Source organism: Callithrix jacchus, chromosome 22 (assembly GCF_049354715.1).
Source record: "Callithrix jacchus isolate 240 chromosome 22, calJac240_pri, whole genome shotgun sequence".
NCBI classification, from domain to species: Eukaryota; Metazoa; Chordata; class Mammalia; order Primates; family Cebidae; genus Callithrix; species Callithrix jacchus.
Window position 1 is genome coordinate 3301549 of NC_133523.1, and position 22349 is coordinate 3323897.

The window sequence follows — 22349 nt, forward strand, 5'->3', positions numbered from 1 at the left end:
GGGACGCAGCGGCAGGGCTGGCCCTCGGGGCATCGGTGCCGGTTGAATTGCCAGCCTTGGCGTGGGCTTTAGCGACTCCCAGCCCCGCAGGTGTGGGCCCTGTCCTCCTGGAGGACCTCAGCCTCTTCATGTGTTTATTTTCCCCAAAAAGAGGGGTGAAGAGGAAAGCCAGAGATAACTCACAGCTGACCAGTCAGACGACCCTGTGGACGTCCCGCACAGCAGCCGTGTGCACGTGGCTGGAAGGGGGCCAGGCCTTACTGGTCAAGGTCTTGTTTCTTCCCTGAGAACTGCTCTCTGCTTTCATCCGCACATCTGACTGTACCCTCCGTCATTTGCGCAGAGTTGACTGTCCCCCCCTCACAAGGGGGTGTCCTCGATGTTTTAGAAAAAATGCTCCAACCTTGGCCAGGTGCAGTGGCTCACGCTTGTAATGCCTGCACTTCAGGAAACCAAGGTGGGAAGATGGCTTGAGCCCAGGAGTTCAAGAGCAGCCTGGGCAACACAGCAAGACCCCATCTCTGCAAAACATTCTTTTAAATGAGCCAGGTGTGGTGGTGTGCACCTGTAGTCACAGCTACTCAGGAGGCTGAGGTGGGAGGATCACCTGAGCCCGGGAGGTCAAGGCTGCAGTGAGCCAGGATCACCCCACTGCACACTTCAGCCTGAGTGACAGCCAGATCCCGGCTTAAAAAAAAGGCTCCAACCTGGTTTCTGCCCATGGTGACCCTGGCCTGCCCCTCCTTCCTGGCCCTAGAGTCTGAGCTCTGGCAATGCAACATGGGTTGCGGGACCCAGCCACCCCACACCTTGCTCCCCTCCTTCAGTCCCCTAGCACTGGCCCCGAGGCACCTCAGAGACCCAGAGACATGGGGTGCTTCCCTCCTGTCCACAGGCAATGTCCCCTGATGGGGAGGCCATCGTCACTGGTGCTGGAGATGAGACCCTGAGGTTCTGGAACGTCTTTAGCAAAACCCGTTCGACAAAGGTAAAGTGGGTCGGTATCAGCACCACTCGCCCCCGCCCCCACCTGGCCCAGGGCCGTCCCTGTCCCCACTGTGTCCTCGGTTGTACCCTCCCCCGGCTTCCCCCACCTCTGAGCTCCCCTCACCTCGCACTCTGGGTCCTGTGTCGGGAGTAGTGTGGCAGGCCAAGGCTGGACCAGCACTTCTCAGCCCCTCACCACCAAGCCCCACAGCCTCAGTTTCCCTCCAGGCAGCTTTCCCCTGGGCTGTGGCTCAGCATCACCCACCCCATGTGTCTGCAGGAATCTGTGTCTGTGCTCAACCTCTTCACTAGGATCCGGTAGACCCGCCGAGCAGGACCAGAGGAGCCCAGCTCCTCAGCTTGCACGGACCTTGCCCTTCCAGCGCTTGTCCCCTGAGGAAGGCGGCCGGGCGGGCGGGGAGCTGGGCCTGGAGGATCCTGGAGTCTCATTAAACACCTGATTGTGAACCATGTCCACCAGTATCTGGGGCGGGCACGTGCTCGGGGACCCTCAGCATCGGGGGCTCCGTCCCACTTCTCAGAGGGCAAGAACCATGTTGGACAGCCTCAGCTCGGACTGTCTGTGCTCGGAGCAATGGATGCCCCCTGGGACCCTCACTGCTTCTGTCTATTCCGCACCTGCCTGCCGAGGCCGCATGCTCTTCCTGGAACTGCCCACATCTGCACGGAACAGACCAGACGCCCCGGCTGCCGGTTCACAGCTGCAGCCCCGCTCTGTGTTGGACTCAGGCCAGTCCGAGACCCGAGGGCCTGTGGATGCAGGAGACACTTCCGACCTGGACTTCACCTTGCAGCCACCTCTGCTGTCACTTCTCCAAACAGTGATCTTTCTGGAAGCGTCTGTGTCATGGCTGTCGCCTGGCAGGCAGTGGGCTTCGGACGGGCCAGTGCGTCCCAGTCAAGCATTACCCTCACACCGGAGGAGGACATCTGCTCTGGACTCATCCCCCTGGGAGAACTGATGCCGGGCCTGCTCACCACGCTGGCTAGAGAGGAGTGTGACAGGTGCCGCGTCCTTGTGTGTTCGCCAACTCGTGCCCTCAAGGTGTCCAGCGTCCCCCTTGCTTGCGGCGTGAGACTCGCATTCCCCGAGCCTGCTGGGCGGCTGGGTCCTGTGGAGGCCAGCAGTACTGTAGCTGCCGCCCGTATCTCGGCCTGTCCTGTCCATCAGCGCTGGTGGCTGTGGGGAAGCCAGGGAGACCCGAGGGGTCCAGGAGGTGGGCGCCCTTTGTCCTTCCAGAAGCTTCTCGTGCTCCCAGGCCAGGCGGCAGGCAGGGAGGGGGGCAAGGCCGGGGAGTGGAGCCTGAGCTGAGCATGGCCCCTGCCCGTCGCTCTGCCCCCGCTTCCCATTTCATCGGTAGGGACATGGAGAGGGTGGGGCAGGCTGGGGTTGGAGGGTCCCATCCGCCACCCTGCTGTGCTTGGGAACCTGCACCCCGTGTCCTGACAGCCTGGCGTCCCCAGCGGGGTTGGTGTGCATGTGTACATACGTATTTGTGACTTTTCTTTGGATTTGTTTTGTGTTTTTGTTGACTGGTCCTGGAAATGTCTGAGGCTGGGTGAGGAGGGTCGGGGGCCTGGACCCGCCCAACGCTCCTGGGGGGTCAGGATCCCAGTTTTAAAGCCCTGTCATTTCAAGTGGGCCGATCTTCCACATTTGCTGGAGAGGCTGTCTCCACTTTTCTCGGGGCAGGTTGCGGACCCCTCTCGGCCCTCCTGCAAAGTGGGGGCCGGTGCGCGTGGCAGTGTGGATTTTGAGTGGTCAAGGTCTTACTGTTTCACCTGTTTTTTTTTAATAAGAAAACAACCCCTGCCTTTGCCCACGCACGCGCTACCCACAGTGGCCCATGCAGTTGCCAAAGATCAGCCTTGTCGCCATGGGCGCCAGGCCCTTGCCGGCTCAGTGCACAACCCATGTGGACCTCCAGCAACCCCTCCTGGGACTGGAAACCGCCACAGGTCAGGGTGGGAGGACTTGTGTTGGGGGCTGGTTCTGTCCACTCGGGGGGTGGAGGAGCCCCCAGGACAGGAAGGCCTTGTTTCTCATGTCATGCGGTGACACTGTCATTAAACACGTGGATTCACCTGTGGCTGGGGCTGGCTGTGAGGGTTCCCAGCTAGGGCAGGGTTACATGGTCCTGCCCTGGAGCCCGTCTGGCCCTGGAGCTGCAGAAGCAGCTTCTGAGGGGCTTCTCAGGCCAGCATTTCACAGATGGGGAACTCAGCCCTTGAATCCCGCAAGAGACCCCTCCTGGGCCCGTACACCAGGGCACCGGCCACAGTCCTCTGGAGCCGTGAGTCCCTGCGTCCCAGCCGGATGGCCCTGTTCTGGGGAGGAGGTGCTCGCCTGACCCCCTCAGTGGACACCAGGGAGGGAGGCTGGAGGCATTGCTGGGCTGAGGTCACCCCAGGGGTGGTAGATGGGGGCCAGGAGGGACAGAGCAAGTGGGGTGAAGGCTGTGATGGTGGGAGGGGCCCGTGGTGATGGGGCAGGGCTTGTGTAGAATGGGGGCTTTGGTTCCCCACAGGCCAGGACAGCCGACAGGGGCTGGAGGGTCCCCAAGGGAGCACGTGGGTCACACAGCAGCACTGGGGCAGGTGTCTCCGCTGCCCTCTCCATGTGACAGAGCAAGGCCAGTGGGGCCATCGCTGCCAGGGCCAACCCTGGCAGTGGCTGGGAGATGCCTGAATGTAGGGAGAGGCTGCCCAAGGTCCCCATGGGGTGGGCTGCAGTGTTTCCGTCGATCCTAGAACATAGCTACATTGAGAGGGAAAGAAAATTGAGAAGAAAAAATCAAGGGCTGCAGGTCCTGCAGTGAGACAGGTGCAGGAGGCGGGAGCCTGGCCCGGGGGTGCTGGCGCCTTGCTGGGGCTGGGGGAGGCTGGGGGAGGCAGGCAGCCCAGGGGCCAGGGGCTGCAGGAAGTTCCCCAGGTGGTTTTGAGGCTTACTTTTGCACGGTGCCTAAGAAGAGGCAGGTCCCATCCTGGGCACTGGAGATGAGGGAACACCTGTGTGGAGCGGGCATGGTGGGCAGCCCGGAGACAGGAGCTCATGAGGACACAGGGCAGCAGCGCCACAAGGACGGGGAGGGCCTGGGAAAAGGTGGTCTTGGATTAGGGGCTCACCACAAGCCTAGCATTTCAGCCAGGGCTGGAGGAGGCAGGGACGCCTGGGTGCCAGGCAGAGGGCACAGCCATGCAAAGACCCCAGGGCAGGACAGCGCCCAGTGTGTGGGAGGGGCAGAGTGAGGAGGGCAGGGCAGGCAGTGTCTGGTGGGCCTCAGGAAAGACTTGGGCACTTACCCCAAGCGAGTGGGGACCCTGGGTGTGTGCCCTGGGACAGGCAGGGTTGGCTCTGGGGGGACCTGACGCAGGGGCAGGGGAAGCTGAGACTGGGGTGCAGGCTCTGCCCCCACCCAGGCCGGATTTGAGCCAAGACGGGGCCCTCTGGCTGAGGGGAGCAGGGCAGGAGTGTTCTGGATGCTTCCTGGTTGTTTTTTATTGTGGTAAAAGTACACACAAAATCCACCATCTTACAGTGAGCAATTCTGTGGCTGTGCAGCCATCGCCTCTGATTTCAGAACATTCTCATCACCCAAAAGGCAGCCCCGTCCGCATCACATCACCTAGTCATCCCCAGGTCCCCGTCCTCAGTCCTGGCACCCACGAATCCTCTCTGTGCCTCTGGTTCAGACTGCCCTGCACATTTCATAGAAATGGGATCACAGTGTGCCCTTCTCTGTCGTGTCTCTCGCTGAGCATGACGTCCTCAGGGTGCATCCTCGCTGTGGCCCGGGTCAGAGCCTTGATCCTCCTCGTGGCTGAGACTTGTTCTGTCGTGTGGGTGGCCACGCGCTGCTGACCCCCTCACCCTCTGGGTGTTTGCGTGGTCTCTGCCTTGGGCTGTCTCGAACCGTGCTGTCAGGCGCCGCGTGCCAGTCTCATCCTGAGTGTATTTTACAAATGGACTGCATACGAGTGGATGAGGGGAGGGGCTGGGGCACCAGGTACCTGTGCGGGCATTGCCCCCTGGATGGGAGGTGCACGGGGAGACAGAAGCCCCTCAAGGGGGTGTGGAGATGGGGAGGCTAGGCCCCAGGTCGGGGAGGGGCGGCGCATGGAGCTGGAGGTGCAGAGCTGGGGGCTCATGGCCACAGACCCCACCTGGCAGTGGCCCTGGCCTTGCCTGCCCACGCTGTGTCACCCTCAGTTGTCAGATACTTCCAACAACTCTCCAGCCCTCCCCTTCCTTGGGGCCGCCTCACCCTGCAGTTGGGAAGAAGGACGGTTGCCAGGACACCGTACCCTGCAGTCAGCACGGTTGCCAGGACACTGGGTAGCCTTTATGCTGTCAGCGGTGGCCTCAGAGGCCTTCCTGGCAGGAGCCCTGGGGACCCGGGCAGACAGGCAGACATGCAGACCCTGACGCGAGAGGCTACCAGGCCCTATGTCCCCACGGGGACCCTCGAGACCAGCTTCCCAGCACCTCTCTACAGGTGAGTCCCTCCCAGCCAGCCAGACCTAAGGGACCTTCCCTCCTGGGGTGTAAGGTATCACCCGGGTGTCAGGTGTCACTTTGGGGTCTTGCATGTGTCAATCATTATTCCTAAAAGGCTAATGTGTGCGATGGCTCCTCCTGGCCCCTTTGGCCTGTGGTCAATCACTGTGGCAGCCACAGACTTGGAGATGGGCCGAGAGCAAGTGTCTGTGGCTGTTTCCAAGGTTGCAGATGCACTGGGAGTTTTCACCACAAAAACGCGCTCTGAAATCAGGCGTGCGCGGGGCTGGGTCCTCCTGTGGCTGAGGCAGAGCCTGCCCTGCACCCCTCGCAGCCCCCAGGCACTCCTGGTCCCTGCCTCTGTCTTCACCTGGCCTCCTTGTGTGCGTCCACGTTTCCCTCTCCTTAGAAGGGCACCAGGCACTGGATTCGGGGCCACCTTAACATGGGGTTAACCTCTTCTCAGCTGCAGCTACTAAAGCCATTTCCAAACAAGGCCATGTCCTGTCTGGGCAGGTGTGATTTGGAAGGTACAAGTCACCCCAATACAGCGCCTATTAGCAGCTGTGTAAACGATCATGGAATACTGTGCAGCCATGGGAAAGAAGAGGGAAAGCCCTTTGCTGCATTTCCAAGGGAAGAAATCAAAACAAACCAACATGGTGGCCAGGCGTGGTGGCCCACAGCGGCAACCCCAGCACTTTGGGAGGTTCACTTGAGCCCAGCCTGGGCAACATAGTGAGACCCCATCTCTTTTATTTTTTTAAAGACAGAGTTTTGTTCTTGTCTGAGCTGGAGTGCAAAGGTGCAATCTCGGCTCACTGCAGCCTCCGCCTCCTGGGTTCAATGACTCTCCTGGCTTAGCCTCCCAAGTAGCTGGGACTACAGGTGCCTCCCACCATGCCCAGCTAATTTTTACATTTTTAGCAGAGATGGGGTTTCACCACGTTAGCCAGGCTGGTCTTGAACTCCTAACCTCAGGTGATCTACCCACCTCCGCCTCCCAAAGTGCTGGGATTACAGGCATAAGCCACCGCACCCAGCCGTGAAACCCAGCTGTACAAAACATTTAAAAACCAGCCAGATGGCCAGGCATGGCGGCTCATGCCTGAATCCCAGCACTTTGGGAGGCCGAGGCGGGCATTATCACCTGAGGCCAGGACTTGGAGACCAACCTGACCAACACGGTGAAACCCCGTCTCTACTAAAAATACACAAAATAGTTGGTCATAGTGGCACATGCTTGTAATCTCAGCTCCTTGCGAGGCTGAGGGGTGTGGACTGCTTGAGCCCAGGAGGTCAGGGCTGCACTGAGCTGAAATTGTGCCACTGCACGCCGGCCTGAGCAACAGAGTGAGACTATTTCTACTGGAAAAAAAAAGAAAGCAAGTAGATGCAGTGAACCGGGCTCCCGTGAGTGGAGTGACAGGGCGGAGGGTGCACTTCCCACCTGCTCCTGGAAGGAGTGAGTGGCAGGTGGGGATGGGGCCAACAGCAGGGAGAGGGGCTCATTTCTCACCGAATATTGCTCTGTTTTAATTGCATGTTTTTCTTGAGATGGACTCCGTTTCTGTTGCCCAGACTGGGCACAATGGCGAGATCTGGGCACACTACAACGTCCACCTCCCAGGTTCAAGCAATTCTCCTACCTCAGCCTCCCGAGTAGCTGGGACCACAGGCCCCTTCCACCACACCTATCTAGCTTTTATATTTTTAGCAGAGACGGGGTTGCACCATGGTGGCCAGGCTGGTCTCGAACTCCTGACCTCAGGTGATCCACTCACCTTGGCCTCCCAAAGTGGAGAGCCGGGACTGCTCCCACACAAGGCACAGAAGAGAGTGTTTCTAGCCCTGCTGGGACTACACGGGGCCAACCACCTTACTCTTTGGGGTGACTTCCTTGGGACATATTCCCAAAAGTCACAGCATGAAAACATCTTTGAGTTTCTTTTTTTTTTTTTTTTTTTTTGAGACAGACTGTTGTTCTGTTACCCAGGCTGGAGCACAGTGGCACAGTCTCGGCTCACAGCCACCTCCACTTCCCAGGTTCAGGCAGTTCTCCTGCCTCAGCCTCCCAAGTAGCTGGGATTACAGGCACGCGCCACCACGCCCGGCTAATTTTTGTGTTTTTAGTAGAGATGGGCTTTCACCATGTTGGCCAGGCTGGTCTCAAACTCCTGACCTCAAGTGATACATTCGCCTCAGCCTCCCAAAGTGCTGGGTTTACAGGCATGAGCCACATGCCTGGCCGAGTGGGTCCCCTAGTCCTCCGTGGGCCACGGCTCCACGCCACGGGGGCTCCCCAGAGGAAGGGGCTTGTGGGTCTTGGATGCTGGACAAAAGCTGCAGGAACCCAGGAGTGTCCAGGGCCCTCGACCTTTTCCCTCCCTGGTGTCTCTTCTCCAGGCAAGAAAAGCTCAGATCAGAAAGTGCTGGCCGAGCATGGCTGCTCACGCCTGTAATCCCAGTACTTTGAGAGGCTGAGGTGGCGGCTCACAGGGTCAAGAGATTGAGACCAGGCCAACGTGGTGAAACCCTGTCTACTAAAAATACAGACATTAGCCGGGCGTGGTGGCAGGTGCCTGTAGTCCCAGCTACTTGAGAGGCGGAGGTTACAGTGAGACGAGGTGCCGCTGCCCTCCAGCCAGGGACACAGCCAGACTCCATCTCAAACCAAGTTCAGGGGATGGGATGTGTGGGGAGAGAGGCAGTCAGCCTCTCTCCTCTGCCACCCGCTGTGGGGTGAGGGGTCCAAGGCCAAAGAACAGACACCAAGTGGGGAGGGAGGGTGGCCCCACACCGTGGGCCAGGCCTCTACACCCTCCACCCTCAGCGATGACTACCTGTCCCTGGAGGGGCCACGCTGGGCACCGGCCATCAAGCAGGCCACACGCTGGAAGTACACGCCCATGGGACACGATGCAGCTGGCCAGCTGTGGTACACGGGTCTGACCAACTTGGACTCCCGGGAAGCCTGGTACAAGCTGCCCTCAGCCCTGGACCGCCCCTTCCGTGAGGCCTACAACCGCTGGCATGGCTGCTCCCGACACCGCGAGTGCAGCCTGCCCTCGGGTGAGTGCCCACCCTCCCTGTCCCGGTGCCGGGCCTGCTCGAGGGGGACGGGAATGACCGCCAGCCCCTGCCCCACCGCAGCCTACACCCAGCACCTGCGGGAGACCGCCTGGCACGACCCCATCGTCCCCGCCCAGTACCTGGACCCCAGCACCCGGTGGGGGAGCATGCTGTGGAAGGACAGGCCAATCCTGGGCAAGGACTACGGTGAGGCCAGGGCAGCTCCCCGGGAGGCCAGGGGGACAAGGCCACCTAGGCCAGGGTGAAATTGCCCAGGGAGCCCCTTGCTGGCTGGGGGTGAGGAAGGGGGAGCACACAGTGACCCGGGTCCCACCTGCAGTGGTCAACAGGAATCAGTACGGGGTGGAGCCTCTGTGGAGTGCATCAGACTACGTGCCCTTCCTGTCAGCGCCCCAGCGCCCACCCCACACCACCCAGAACTACTTGCAGTGGGGCCTGGAGCCATACTGCCCCTCCACCGGCCAGTGGCTCCCACCTGGCCCCACGCCTACTCCCCGATAAACACATGCTTCCATGACACACCCAAAAGAGGGTGGCTACCCACAACTAGGGCACAGCCGAGATGCCCAAGCTACCCCTGCTCCGGGCCACCCCCGCCTGGCAGACAGGAGCCAGGCTGCCTTCATCTCTTTATTGCTGCCAGCAGAGTCCACCAAGCCCCCCGGGCAGCCCCGCTGCCCACCATGGCAGGGTCCAGGCCCAACCCACTACTCCATGGCTGGGGCTCCTGCAGGCTCCAGCCATCCCCAGGCCAGAGGTGAGGGGTGAACTGTGCTGGGGTTAGGGTTCCCCCAGACCCCTCAGGGGTTCCTACTTCCTGCCGAGAGAGGCACTCCAAATCCTCCACAGGACTGAGATGGATTAGAGTTGAGAACGGGGCACCCTAAAAGCCCAGGGGTCCCTACAAACCTCTGGATTCAGAAGGCCCTGGTAGGCATTCCCGCTGCCTTCACCCTGACTCCCATCTCCGGGAGCCAGTGAGGGTGGGGGGTGGGGGGATGGGGGGCCGGAGAATAGCGAGGGGCGGGGGGGGCTTCGCCCCTAGGCGTTGGGGGCGTCCTCGTGTGTCCCCACATTTCCCTTGCACAGGTGCAGGAGGCCGTCAGGGCTGGGCTTCTGGGTCCCCTGCCAGGGAGGGGTGGAAATGGCGTTAGAGAAGGGGGGGTGGGCCCCACACTTGCCCCTGGTGTTAGAGAAGGGAGGGGTGGGCCAGGACTCACAGCGTCGCAGGCGGATGGGCCACAGCAGGAGGCTGCAGAGACACAGGGCAGCAGCCACGCCCACGCCGCCCGTCACGGCCACCATCGCCCAGTGGTAGAAGCTCACGCAGGCCCTGCAGCAGAGCTCTGAGCTGCGGGAGGAGGCAGGGGCCTAGTGGGCACCACAGGGATGTCCCCACCCATCTGGACCTGTTCCTCTTGTCCGAGCTGTGAGTGGGGGGCAGACCCCCCGCACCTCCTTCCCCACACCCAACAGCATGGCCAGTCCTCTCCATCCCGCATCCACCGCTTCTCCCTCCCAGTCTCCACCTGGTCCAGGCCCAGTGGTGCCCAGCACCTGCACCCGCCCAGTCCCCTCACCCCCACCAGAGGGCACCTGTGAGTGCCTGTCCCTCTGCCACAGGCTACCCTCCTCGGGTCAAAACCCTCCCCATGACCCACCAGGCCCTGCACGACCTGCCCCCTCCCCCTCTTCCCTGTGCTCCAGCCACACCAGTCTCCTGGTCCCTGCTCCTCCAACACACCATGTGTGGCCCCGCCCCATCGACCTGGAACGGTTTGAGTTCCTGCAAGTGTCAGGTCCATGTCACCTCCTCCAGGAAGCCCTCCCCGGCATCCTGTCCTGGCTGCCCAGGCCTCTCCCGGGTAAAGGCGTTCACCTTAACACCCTAGTCCTGACCACACGTTCACCTCTGTGACCATTAACATAGCTGGCTCTGCCCCAGCGCTGTGACGTCAGGGCCCAGACTGGCTTTGGTTCCCAGGTCCAGGCCTCTACAGGCGTGAATGCTGGGAGGCTGTGTCTACACCCATCCGTGTCTGAACCCTCTTCCTCAACAAATGAGCGAATGGATGGCACTCACGGACAGGGATGCAGGCTCTGGATGGCCATGACTGCCAGCCCGTTGGCCACCTTATCAGAGAAGCTCATGGAGCCATATACGAACGCTCCGCTGTTCTGCGGGAACACGGGTGGTCAGTGTGTACCCCGAGTTCCACACCCAGCCACCCCCACCCCGGCCACCAGCCTTACCGTGTGGGGACCGATGAGGTCGGCCGTCATGGCCAGCGAGGTGACGAGGATGGTGGCACAGCCCGCACCCAGCAGCACAGCCGCTGCGTACACGGCCACGCCCAGCCCCTCCGTGAGCGCCACCCAGGCAGCGAAGGCCAGGATCACCAGGAGGCCCGAGAAGTAGGTCATCTGCAGGGGACAGCCCTGGGGTCTGGCCCACGCCACTGGGTGCCCCTGAGCGCAGCGTTTGCCCTCTCTGGTCTTCAATCCACTACCCCCACCCCAGCAAACAGGGCGTGAGCTGGACGGTCATTAAGGAGCCCGGCTCTGAGGCCCAGGAGAACTGCCACGCGGAGCTGTGCTCTGTCCACGTGGTAGTAGCTGGAGCCACGTGGCTATTTCCGCCTAATGGCAGGTCAGGTACACAAAAGCAAACGAGGGACTCAGCTCAGTCCCCTCGGCCACATTCCAAGTGCTCAGTAGCTGGACAGGGAGGACGCAAAGCTCCAGAGCTCTGCCGCCACGACAGTGTGAACTCGAGACTCGCAGAGGCCAGGGCTCCAGACCGCCTGGTTCCCACAAGGCGGGAACTCGGGGGCCTGGGAGCATCTGAGGCTGGAGCCCCTCCCGGCTGCAGGGCCCCGCCCACTCACGGTCCTCCCGATGCACTTGCCCCGCCCACCCACGGTCCTCCCGATGCACTTGCCCCCCCCCCGCCCACTCACGTTCCTCTCGGCGCACTTGCCCCCCCCCGCCCACTCACGGTCCTCCCGGCGCACTTGCCCCGCCCACTCACGGTCCTCCCGATGCACTTGTTGATGGGCTTCATGAGGAAGGACGAGAAGAAGCCGCTGAGGTACATCACCAGGGGAATCGTCGCGATGAACTTCTGCAGGGGCGGAGCCGGGCCCGGCGTGTCCCTCACCGCTTGCCAGGCTGCGGCCGTCCCACCCCAGCGCCCCCGTCCCAACCCACTTACCTTGGGCAGGTTGAGAGAGTAGGTGAGGTACATGGCCATATAGGTCTGAGACAGGTTCACGATGAGCCTGGTGGTCATGTACAGCATGCCCACCTGTGGGCAGACCAGCAGAGGGACCGGCAGGGGTCAGGGGGCCCTTGTCCACTCCCACCAGCAGGGGGCACCGGGGCCTGGATGGGTGCCCTGCAGCTGGCATTTGATCCATTGGTAGTGACTGCCCAGTGGGTTGAGGTGGAAGAGCAGAGAGCAGTGCTTCATGAGCGATATCTGCCCCGGGCATGGGCGGCACCAGGGGCCGAAGGGTGGGAGGAGAGGTCTGAGCTGGCCCTGTCCCCCCCAGCACGCACCTGGTAGAAAGCCGGCTCCCGGAGCCAGTGCTTCCAGAGCAGCAGGGGCTGGGCAACCACGGGGGCCAACAGGGGGCTGTGCTCGCCCGGCTCCTCCGCATGCAGCTGGCACCTCTCCCGGGTGCCCAGGTGGAACAGCAGTGAGAACACGGCGCCGACACCCACCACCAGCAGGGACAGGTTCTGGGAACGCGGCAGAGTGGTCAGCAGCAGCTGGCCCAGGCCGCCCCAGGCTCGAGGACTTCAGGCAACACACCAGGCCCCAGCTCACCCGGAACACGGGCACGTCCTGGCCCCCTAGCTGGTCACTGACGCTGATGTCCTGGGCGGGCCCCACCCTCGACGAGCCCTGCAGGTGCAGCAGGAGCCAGGCAGCACCGTAGACAGTGATGTTGGCCACCACGGTGAACGCGTACCTGGCGGGCAGGCGGGCAGGGACTCAGCAGGACTCTGGGAACCCAGGTCCTTCTTCCCCGGGTGGCAGCGCTGGCACAGTACCTTGCGGAACCCCGACTGCTGGGAGATTCCAGCCACCGCCGCACTGGGTGGCCTCCAGGATACCTGTGCTGGCCTCAGTTTCCCCAGCCTGCCAGTTATCTGACACGGGGCAGCTGTGACCCGCAGCTTCCCTCTTCCTGCCTAGGACCAGGGTGCAGTTACTCAGCCAAGCAGAGTCCAGGCTGCGACACAGAAGTCTGAGAACCCAGAGGCTCGGGAGCCAGGATTCGGGAATAAGCCTTCCCCAGATGCCGGGCGGCTGCAAGGCAAGGGCTCCCTGGTCTAGAAGCCCAGACAGGCAGGGGGCCTCCCTTTCTGAAAGCAGGAACCATGTCACCTCGAGGCCACGTGAGCACAGCAGGAGATCAGCTGGCAAAGCGACACAGGAAGTGGCTGGGGTCCGGCCCTCAGGGGCCCTGGGTATTGGGAAACCCCTGTCGTTAGTGCCTGCATCTGTCTCAGCCATAATGGGGAACCGAAAGCCAAGGGGGGAGGCCAGAGTGGGCGGAGCTGCTGACACAGGCAGGGGGGCAAACAGCGGGCTCCCCCCACAGCCCCCTCCTGACGAAGGCACTGTGGGGACCCTGGCTTTGGCCACCATTTGGGGCCGTGTCCTCCTCTGGAACACTCAGGAAGAAACAGTTCCCACCTCCCAGTTCACAAGGAGGGTTGAAGAAGCTGAGTCAAGGGGCCGTGCGGTGGCTCAGCCTGTAATCCCAGCGGCTCAGGAGCCCGAGGCAGGCAGATCACCTGAGGTCAGGAGTTCAAGACCAGCCTGGCCAACATGGTGAAAGCCCATCTCTACTAAAAATACAAAAATTAGCCGGGCGTGGTGGCGCGCGCCTGTAGTCCCAGCTACTCAGGAGGCTGAGGCAGGAGAACTGCTTCAACCTGAACCTGGGAGGCGGAGGTTGTAGTGAGCCGAGATCGCGCCACTGCACTCCAGCCTGGGCGACAGAGCAAGACTCTGTCTCAAAAATATAAAAAGAGGGGAGACTTGTGGGTGGGCCTGCTGAATCAGCGGATCCTTTGGGAGACAGGATTTAGGGCTTCCTGAAATCAGAGATTCTCCCTCCTGGCCTCAGAAGCAACAGCCAGCCACCGTGACTTCCACAGGTGGAAGATGACAAATTCCACCATCAACCCTGGAGGAGGTACCACCCCAGGCCTGAGCAACCCCGTGAATGCAGGCTCCAGACAGACCCTGAAGCACAACTCCCGCCCCCAGCTCAGCCACACTGGACTCCTGAGCCCTAGAAACTGAGAGGAGAACGTGCAACGGCCAGGCGCAGTGGCTTGTGCCTGTAACCCCGGCACTTCCGGATCCCTTGAGCCCGAGAGTCCCCAGCCTGAGCAATAGAGCAAGACCCCATCTCCACGAAAACTTTAAAAACCAGCTGGGTATGATGGCACGCTCCTGTGATCCCAGCTACTCGGGAGGCTGAGGCAGGAGGACTGGTCAAGCCCAGAGGTCAAGGCTGCAGTGAGCCGAGATCGAGCCACTGCACCCCAGCCTGGGCGACAGTGAGACCTCCTTCTTGAAAAGATAAACGTAGCTGGGCGCGGTGGCTCACGCCTGTGATCCCAGCACTTTGGGAGGCCGAGGCAGGTGAATCACGAGGTCAGGAGTTCGAAACCAGCCTGTCCAACATGGCGAAACCCCATCTCTTATTAAAATAAAATAAACGTAAAGGCCGGGCGCGGTGGCTCACACCTGTGATCCCAGCACTTTGGGAGCCCGAGGCAGGAGCACCTGAGGTCAGGAGTTTAAGACCAGCCTGGCCAACATGGTGAAACCCTGTCTCTACAAAAATAGAAGAAAACCAGCCAGGCCTGATGCTGGGTGCCACTATCCCAGCTGCTCGGGAGGCTGAGGCAGGAGAATCGTTTGAACCCAGGAGGCAGAGGTTGCGGTGACGCCAGGTCACACCACTGCACTCCAGCCTGGGCGACAGCAAGACTCCATCTCAAAAAATAAACAAATAAATAGCATAAATTAAAACTGAACATAAAAGACTGTGCGGTCCCCAGCTGCTGTGTCCGTGGTGTCATGGACTCATAAGCCAGCCCCGCCCCACCCCGCCCTCAGGGGCGGTGCCCGAGCTCCCACCTGAGTGCCGTGAGTTCCACCTTCTCGTGGTCGTTGGTGACGAGCTCTGGGATGAGGCTGAGGTGGGAGATCTGCGTGGAGGCCCAGCCAAACTGGAAGACCACCACGAACGGGCCGTAGTACAGCAGCGCGGCCCACTCGGGCGTGGCGGCCCCACAGCCCAGGCAGGGGCTGAAGATGAAGGGGAAGGACAGCAGGACGCAGGCGGTGCCTGTGGACGGGAGGGCAGGTCAGCCACAGGGTCTTCCCGCACCAGCCAGGGCTCCCGGGGTGGGGACGCTGAGGGAGGACAGAGGGAAACCGAGGTACAGATGGAGACCCTCCCCCCCCCCCCAATGCACACAGGCACATGGGCAGAAGCCAGGGTCTGCAGCCAGCACTTCCCACGCTTATGGCCCTTGGCCACAAAAGGGGAATCTGAGGCCCGAGTACCTGGGCTTAGTAGTCAGAAGAACTGGGGCACAGGAGGTTCCCTGGAAACCTGCCCCACACAGGTGCCCCAGTTACAGCCACGGCCTCCTCCCGCTCCTCCCCCTCGGCCACTGTCAAGCCTCCTGCGGGGCCTCGGGGAGTGGGAGGCCCTGGTGGGGCTGGTCTGGAGCCTGCCCTCCCTGACCCCATCCCTGTCAGCTCCTAAGGTGACCACTCCCTGGAACACTGGGCCTCCAGTCTGCAAACAGCTCCTGCCCCAACCAAAATCCACTGTACCAAGCCCTGGCTTTTCACATGCTCAGAAAAACATCCTCAGACGCGTTGGAACAAATGTCAGACCCTCCCTGCAGCCCATGGAGCCCTGCGCGACCTGCCCCCACTCTCTCGCTCCAGCCACCGCCTCCTCACTGTTCCTCCAACTGCCCCCGGGCCTTTGCACAGCCATGCCTCTGCCCGGAGCCTTCTCTCTCTCACACCCTGGCAAGGCCGGCTCCTATTCACCTCTCAGCTCAACCGACTGTCACCTCCTCAAACCCCTGCTCTGCTGGCCCCTGCTGCCCCTACCGCACTTCAGCACACCCAGGAATTCTTTGTCCGTCCCCTGGCTTTCCTCTGCAGACAGCAGGCTCCAGGAGGCCTGGGGACGCCCAGCATGGGACTCACGACTTCAGTACCGCTTTTCTGTTTTTGAGACGGGTCTGGCTCTGTCACCCAGGCTGGGGTGCAGTGGTGCAATCTCGGCTGACTGCAGCCTCCATCTCCCAGGTACAAGCGATCCTCCCGCCTCAGCCTCCCATGTAGCTGGGGTTACAGGCACCTGCTACCATGTCCAGCTCATTTTTCTATTTTCGGTAGTGACGGGGGTTTCACCATGTTGGCCAGGCTGGACTTGAACTCCTGACCTCAGGTGATACGTCCTCCTTGGCCTCCCAAAGAGCTGGGATGACAGGCGTGAACCACTGCGCCCCGGTTACTTCAGGACCTTCTGAGTGACTGATTATTACAACCGTGGACCTGACCGACGCAGCCTGGAGGCGTGGGTGTCATCCTGTTTTCCTGATGGGAAAACTGAGGCCTCCAGAGTGAGCGGGAGCCAGGCTCCTTCCCTGCAGCCCCGCACTGCTCTCCTCCCCACCTAGGGCGCCTGGAGGGACGCCTGTACCAAGCCTGGCGGCTGGACCTCCTTCCTCCCTCCAGGCTCCGGAGGTGACCTCACCCCCAGACCCTGGGACCGCCCCGGGCAGCTGGAATTGGAGAAGTGAAACCAAAACCTCCCTCTCCTGGCGGTTTCCCTGGAACTAGGGCCTGGGAGGGTTTGTGCAGATTCCTGGGGTCCTGGGGCTCATCCGGGGACAGCACGGACTGTGGACTCTGGTGAGAAGGTCCCTTCCTGGCTGGACTCCCTGCTCCTGCTGACCAGCCTGGGTTAACCATTGCTGGGGCCAGGGTGCCCGGCCTGCGGGCTTTGGGCAAGTGACTGTGCCCCTCTAGGCCTCAGTTTTCACACAGCAGGGATAGTGGCCAGGACTGGCGGCTCATCCTGCAATCCCAGCACTTTGGGAGGCTGAGGTGGGAGGATCACTTGAACCCAGGAGGTCGAGGCTAAAGTGACTCGTGATCGCGCCACTGCACTCCAGCCTGGGTGACAGAGCGAGACCCTGTCAAGGAAAGAAAAAAAACAAAAAGAAAGGAGAAAGAATGGAAAAGAAAAGCAGAGGCCGGGCGTGGTGGCCTGTAATCCCAGCGCTTTGGGAGCCTGAGGCAGGTTAAGAGGTCAGGAGTTCAAGACCAGCCTGACCAACAAGGTGAAACTCCGTCTCTACTAAAAACACAAAACTCAGCCACCCATGGAGGCGCGCGCCTGTAATCCCAGCTACTTGGGGAAACTGAGGCAGAGTTGCTTGAAGCTGGGAATTGGAGGCTGCAGTGAGCTGAAATCCCACCTCTGCACTCCAGCCTGGGCGACAGAGCAAGACTCTGTCTCAAAAAAGAAGAAAAAGGAGAGTGGAAGTTCCTGCCCATGGCTGCGTCCAGTGAAGAGAGAACCAGGAGAAGAGAAGACGGGGAGGAGGGGAGGGATGGGGAAGAAAGGAAGCGGGCGCAGTGGCTCACGCCTGTCATCCCAGCACTTGGGGAGACCGAGGTAGGTGGATCACCTGAGGTCGGGAGTTCAAAACCAGCCTGGGCACCATAGCGATACCCCACCTCTACAAAAACACAAAAAAATAGCCAGGTGCGGTGGCTCACGCCTGTCATCCCAGCGCTTTGGGAGGCTGAGGCAGGCAGATCACTTGAGGTCAGGAGTTTGAGACCAGCCTGGCCAACATAGCAAAACCCCGTCTCAACTAAAAATACAAAAAATTAGCTGGGCATCGTGGCGCGTACCCTGTAATCCCAGCTACTCGGGAGGCTGAGGCAGGAGAATCGCTTGAGCCCAGGAGGCGGAGGTGGCAGTGAGCCGAGATCGCGCCATTGCACTCCAGCCTGGGCAACAGAGCGAGACCTTGTCTCAAACAACAAAAGAATTCGCTGGTCATGGCGGTGCAGGCCTGTGGTTCCGGCTACCCAGGAGGCTGAAACGGGAGAACTGCTTGAGCCTAGGAGGTCTAAGCCACAGTGAGCCGTGATCGTGTCATTGCATGCCAGCCCGGGTGACAAAGCAGGACTCTGCTTCAAAAAAACAAGAAAAAAGTAAAAGGAATTCCAGTCCAGCTCCTGATCCTCCACAGACAACTTCCTTGTCCCCAGGGCTCCAAGGAGGGAAGCAGCTGTCAGTCTGCCAGTGCTGTGTGACCTCAGCAAAAGCGCTCTCCCTCTCTGAGCCTCCACTTCCTGGCAGTCCAGATGACCTAAAACCCCGCGCAGCCCTTGTCTGGAGTCCGTCTGAACAAATCGAAGGAGGAAAACACACAAGACCGTAGATGTCTGCGGCACTCCCCGCCGCCCACCGGGGACGGGGAAGAACATCTGGATGAGGCGTCGGGGAGGGGGGCCGAGAGGCGGGGTGTGGACGGGGCAACCCCCAGGACGCTGGCCTCCACCCCGGGCCTCCCCAGCCTCGTCCTTCCTGCGCTCCCTGAGTCTGGCCCACACTTTCCGTCTCCCTCTCCCCGCCGCTGGGCTGCCTGGGCCCGAGCCAACCTACTTCGGAATCACTTTCAAAGAAACGTTTCTTTTTTCTTTCCACCCGGCCCCTGCCGGCTCCATGGCCTGGCTCGGGGCCCTCCCGGGTGCTGGTGGATGCCTGGGTGTCCTGCAGGTCAGGGCAGCGGCCACCACCGTCCCCAGACCGTCCCCCACGCCAGGCTGCTGGGACTGGAGGCCCAGTGCTGGCCTCGCTGTCCCCCAGGTCTCAGGGCTGCCTTTGGGGACCCCTGGGGACCCCGGTGTAACTCTTTGCAGGTATCTGGCCTGGGCAGCGGGTCCGGAGACCACTGAAGGCCACAGGGCCCTGCTGGGATGCCCGCCGGCCAGGACTCGCCCCGTGCTGGGGACGCTCTGGGAGGCCACGCCGCCCATGGAACCACCCCTCTATCTCAACAAGAAAAGAAAGTTCTGGGCCGGGCACGGTGGCTCACGCCTGTAATCCCAGCACTGTGGGAGGCCGAGGCAGGTGGATCACAAGGTCAAGAGATCGAGACCATCCCGGTCAACATGGTGAAACCCCGTCTCTCCTAAAAATACAAAAAATTAGCTGGGCATGGTGGCGCGTGCCTGTAATCCCAGCTACTCGGGAGGCTGAGGCAGGAGAATTGCCTGAACCCAGGAGGCGGAGGTTGCGGTGAGCCGAGATCGCGCCATTGCACTCCAGCCTGGGCAACAAGAGCGAAACTCCGTCTCAAAAAAAAAAAGTAAGTTCCTGCCCCACAGGCTGGAGTGACGTGTGGCACCAAGAAGCTCCTTCTACTCTCAACTTCCTCCTTCCACAGCTGCAAGGTGAAGGCGGTTCCTACCTTTCCACAGCTCTTTCTGCTATTTGGAATGCGTCCTCCCTCCACACGCTCCTACCCATCCTTCAAAACCTCAAAGCTAACGTCCTTCTTCCTTCTGAAGCCCACTCATGCCATGTGCCCACCCATGGGAGTGTTTGTGTCTGACTCTGAGGGTCTTCCCAGGATTGGCGGGGAGTCCCCCAGGACATGGTGAGTCTTTAACTAGAGAAGTGAGAGCCGCTGTCAGGGTGAGCTCCGCTGCCGTCACCTGACCAGGCATCAAGAGCGGCTGCCTGGGCTTCCACTCCCACCAGACCGTCTTGACCCTCCAGCCCCGCCCAGGTGGCCCCCGACTCTCAGCTCCCGGGGCAGGTGCCCTCCCCCAGGCAGGGAAGAGGGTGAGAGCGAAGCCTGCTCTCTGGCCGGAGCGCCGCACCCCAGGCCCGCGTTGGAAAAGCATAAAGCCTTCGGTTGCTTTTTCTGTTTGTTCTTGTTTGCGTTTTTTTTTTCCTTTGAGATGGAGTTTTGCTCTGTCTCCCAGGCTGGATGGAGTGCAGCGGCGTGATCTCGGCTCACCCCAACCTCCGCCTCCCCGGTTCAAGTGATTCTCCTGCCTCAGCCTCCCAAGTAGCTGGACCACAGGCGCGCACCACCACGCCTGGCTAATTTTTGTATTTTTAATAGAGATGGGGTTTCGCCATGCTGTCCATGCTGGCCTCAACCTCCTGACCTCAGGTGATCTGCCACCGTAGCTTCCCAGAGTGCTGGGATGAGAGGCGTGAGCCACCGCCCTGGGTGCCCAGCAATCGTCCCGTGTGTCTGTCATGAGCTTATCCAACATCATGATCAAAGACGCGTTTGAAGCCCTGGGTTCCGCTCAGCAACAATCGCAATGTAACCAAAAAGGAAGGGACAGCCAGTCCCCTCCCTGTCTGCCAGTTTCAGGTGACCCAGGAATAATCCGGACATGGAAAACATGAAAATCCAGCCCCAAGCTGTGCCTTCTGCGGGGCCTGGAGTGCTCAGGCCACTGGAGCTCCACTGCCTCTTGCAAAACCTGCCCTTCCCCAGAGCCTGGGGTCACCACCCACTCCGTCATTGCTCCCAAGGGTGAGGAGGCACCAGCCTGCCCCTGCTGCAGCCTGGAATTCCAAAAACTGAGCAGGCTTCCTGGCCCTGCCTCCTTGCCCCACATGCCCCAAATGCCAGGACACAGCCAGCAATTCTTCGAGGGCAAGAGGAGCAGGGAAGGAAGTTGTGGCTAATCTTCAGTCCCAGGGTCGGGGCGGGGAGAGGAGGGCCGCTGGGAGGCAGCCCTGCAGTCTTATCGAGGGGCACTGGGGCAGGGTGACCCAGCCCGTGATGCCAGCCTCCTGCCCTCCCAACAGCCCTCTCCAATCAGGGCGCCTCCCCAAGACCTAGGAGGACCCTGACCCTGGCAAGAACAAGGCAAAGACCCCTGACCCTCCAGTCCACCCAGGCGTCCCCAACTCTCAACTCCCGGGGCAGCTTCCCCAAAAACCGCCCATGCATGAGGGTGCCCTGGCAGAATGGACAGAGGGGGGGGGCTCCAGGCAGCCTGACGCTCCTCAGCCATAGCTGTCCTCGTCGGTCACCCTAATAGACAAGGTCGGGCTGGACAGACTGACAGAGGCGGCGCTGCGCAGTCACCACCAACCCTCCAGAGGGTTCAGGGCGGCTGGAGGAGGCACACGGACAAGGGAATTGACCCTGGAAAGGCAGGCAGTCAGATGGCCAGGGTCCTGCATCAGACAGCAGCTCAGGCAGACAGACGGGGGAGGCTGGGCCAAGGGGCCACCAGAGGGAACACGAGGCAGTTAAGCAGACAGGTGGGGGAGGCTCATGGCTCAGGCAGACAGTGGGGCCCTGCACAGTCAGACAGATGGGGGAGGCCCTGCACCGTCCGATAGGGGAGGCCATGGGACAGAAAGACAGGGGAGGCTCAGGCTGGATGGTGGGATAGGCAGGGGAGGGTCACGAGTGACACCACCGAGGGGGCACTGGGTAGTCACAGCAGGGGGGCCGAGGCCACGGAACAGAGAGGTGAAGACTCAGCTCCTGGGGTGGGCAGACAGACAGGGGAGGCTTAGGTCCCCCGCTGGCAGACAGAGGGGGCTGGGTGGTGGGAGTGACAGAGACGGTTCAGGCCAAGAGACAGACAGATATGGAAGGTTCAGGCCCAGGACAGACAGTGCAGGGACGGTCCAGCCGCGGGGCTGACAGACCGAGAGGCGGGTCAGAGGGAGGAGGCTCCCGGGTCGGGCACGCTCGGAGGGGTTGCCAGACAGGTGGCGGGGCCGGGACACTTACCGACCAGGTGCCAGGCCTTGCGGGGGCCGTAGCGGGCGCAGCAGCCGGCGGCGCGGTCGGCCTCGTAGCCCACGAGCGGCGTGCACAGCCCGTCGGCCACCTGGCCCAGCAGCAGCAGCAGCCCCGCGCCGCGCGAGCTGTAGGCGCGCACCGAGTGCAGGTAGAGCAGCAGGTAGGTGAACCACATGGAGGCGCACAGGTCGTTGAGGAAGTGGCCCACGGCGTAGCTCAGCCGCGCCACCAGGGACAGCGGCCGCGGGGACGGCGGGGACGGCGGGGACGGCGCCGCTCCCGCCGCCGGGGGTCCGGGGCCCATCGCGGGTCCCGGGCTCCGCGGAGAGTGCCCCGGCCGGGCCTCACGGGGTGCGGTGGCGGGAGGCGCCGGGGACCCCAGCACGCGCCGGACACCGCGCACCCCGCGCCCCGCTCTCTTCCGGCCGCGCCCGCACCCGCCGCGTCCGCCCCGCACTCGCCTCTGAGGCCTCCGGGCCCTGGAGCTAGGAGTCTGCGCCGGGCCGGGCGGGGCGGGGCGATCCCGGCATCTGCGCCAATCGCAGCAGCGCCCCGGGAAATCGCAGCCAATCGCCGAGGAGAGAGGAGAGGGGAGGGGCGTGCCCGCAGGGCTTCTTTGGACCGGGCACCCGCACGGTCCTAGCGCCCGCGGGAGAAGAGGGCGACACCCCGATCGCTCAGCGTGAGTCTCTGCCCCCCCAAACACTCTGGAAGGAAATGGACGACGGGGCACAGCTGGCTCCCACTCGGACCCCGCCTCCAGGCCCGCGCCACCCCCAGCTGGACGAGGCCCACTGCGGGCCAGGGTGGAGCGCGTGGGATGGGCAGTGGGTTTGGGGTGGGGGTCGGGGTGGCGGAGTCTGCGCCCCAGCGC

At 61.9% G+C, this 22349-nt stretch overlaps 3 protein-coding genes across 13 annotated transcripts in view; 2 read left to right on the forward strand and 1 right to left on the reverse strand.

Moving 5' to 3' along the window:
* Nucleotides 1–3098, forward strand: part of FZR1 (fizzy and cell division cycle 20 related 1) — a 30492-nt gene extending 27394 nt beyond the window's left edge. For 3 of the 7 annotated variants that reach the window (XM_078361523.1, XM_078361522.1, XM_035286638.3), the window contains 2 exons: nucleotides 896–988; nucleotides 1268–3098. In XM_078361523.1, coding sequence (XP_078217649.1) covers nucleotides 896–988; nucleotides 1268–1309 — 135 coding nt within the window. In that variant the 3' untranslated portion in view covers nucleotides 1310–3098. Of the gene's footprint in view, nucleotides 1–151; nucleotides 998–1267 lie in introns of all 7 variants that reach the window. The other 4 variants (XM_078361521.1, XM_035286636.3, XR_013531250.1 and 1 more) reach the window with 3 other exon arrangements.
* A 2278-nt stretch (nucleotides 3099–5376) lies between these two features.
* Nucleotides 5377–14688, forward strand: TEKTIP1 (tektin bundle interacting protein 1). 4 transcript variants are annotated; one of them, XR_004738326.3, is made up of 4 exons: nucleotides 5377–5504; nucleotides 8340–8785; nucleotides 12804–12924; nucleotides 13775–14688. XR_004738326.3 is itself a non-coding variant. In XM_008986987.5 (4 exons), the coding sequence occupies exons 1-4, from the start codon at nucleotides 5422–5424 to the stop codon at nucleotides 9098–9100; spliced, it is 630 nt and encodes a 209-aa protein (XP_008985235.1). In that variant the 5' UTR covers nucleotides 5377–5421; the 3' UTR covers nucleotides 9101–14688. The 4 variants fall into 4 exon arrangements, 3 of the variants coding, with proteins under 3 accessions (XP_008985235.1, XP_035142542.1, XP_035142539.1); XM_008986987.5 differs by having other exon boundaries at nucleotides 8340–8578; nucleotides 8660–8785; nucleotides 8919–14688; XM_035286651.3 differs by lacking the exon at nucleotides 13775–14688 and having other exon boundaries at nucleotides 12804–12994.
* On the reverse strand, nucleotides 9217–21940 carry MFSD12 (major facilitator superfamily domain containing 12). 2 transcript variants are annotated; one of them, XM_035286633.3, is made up of 10 exons: nucleotides 21464–21940; nucleotides 14769–14979; nucleotides 12432–12576; nucleotides 12161–12343; nucleotides 11814–11906; nucleotides 11631–11723; nucleotides 10853–11023; nucleotides 10683–10777; nucleotides 9820–9945; nucleotides 9217–9724 (listed from the first exon to the last, which is right to left on the reverse strand). In XM_035286633.3, the coding sequence occupies exons 1-10, from the start codon at nucleotides 21777–21779 to the stop codon at nucleotides 9517–9519; spliced, it is 1641 nt and encodes a 546-aa protein (XP_035142524.2). In that variant the 5' UTR covers nucleotides 21780–21940; the 3' UTR covers nucleotides 9217–9516. The 2 variants fall into 2 exon arrangements, with proteins under 2 accessions (XP_035142524.2, XP_035142525.2); XM_035286634.3 differs by having other exon boundaries at nucleotides 9820–9950.
* Between the last annotated feature and the right edge of the window lie 409 nt (nucleotides 21941–22349).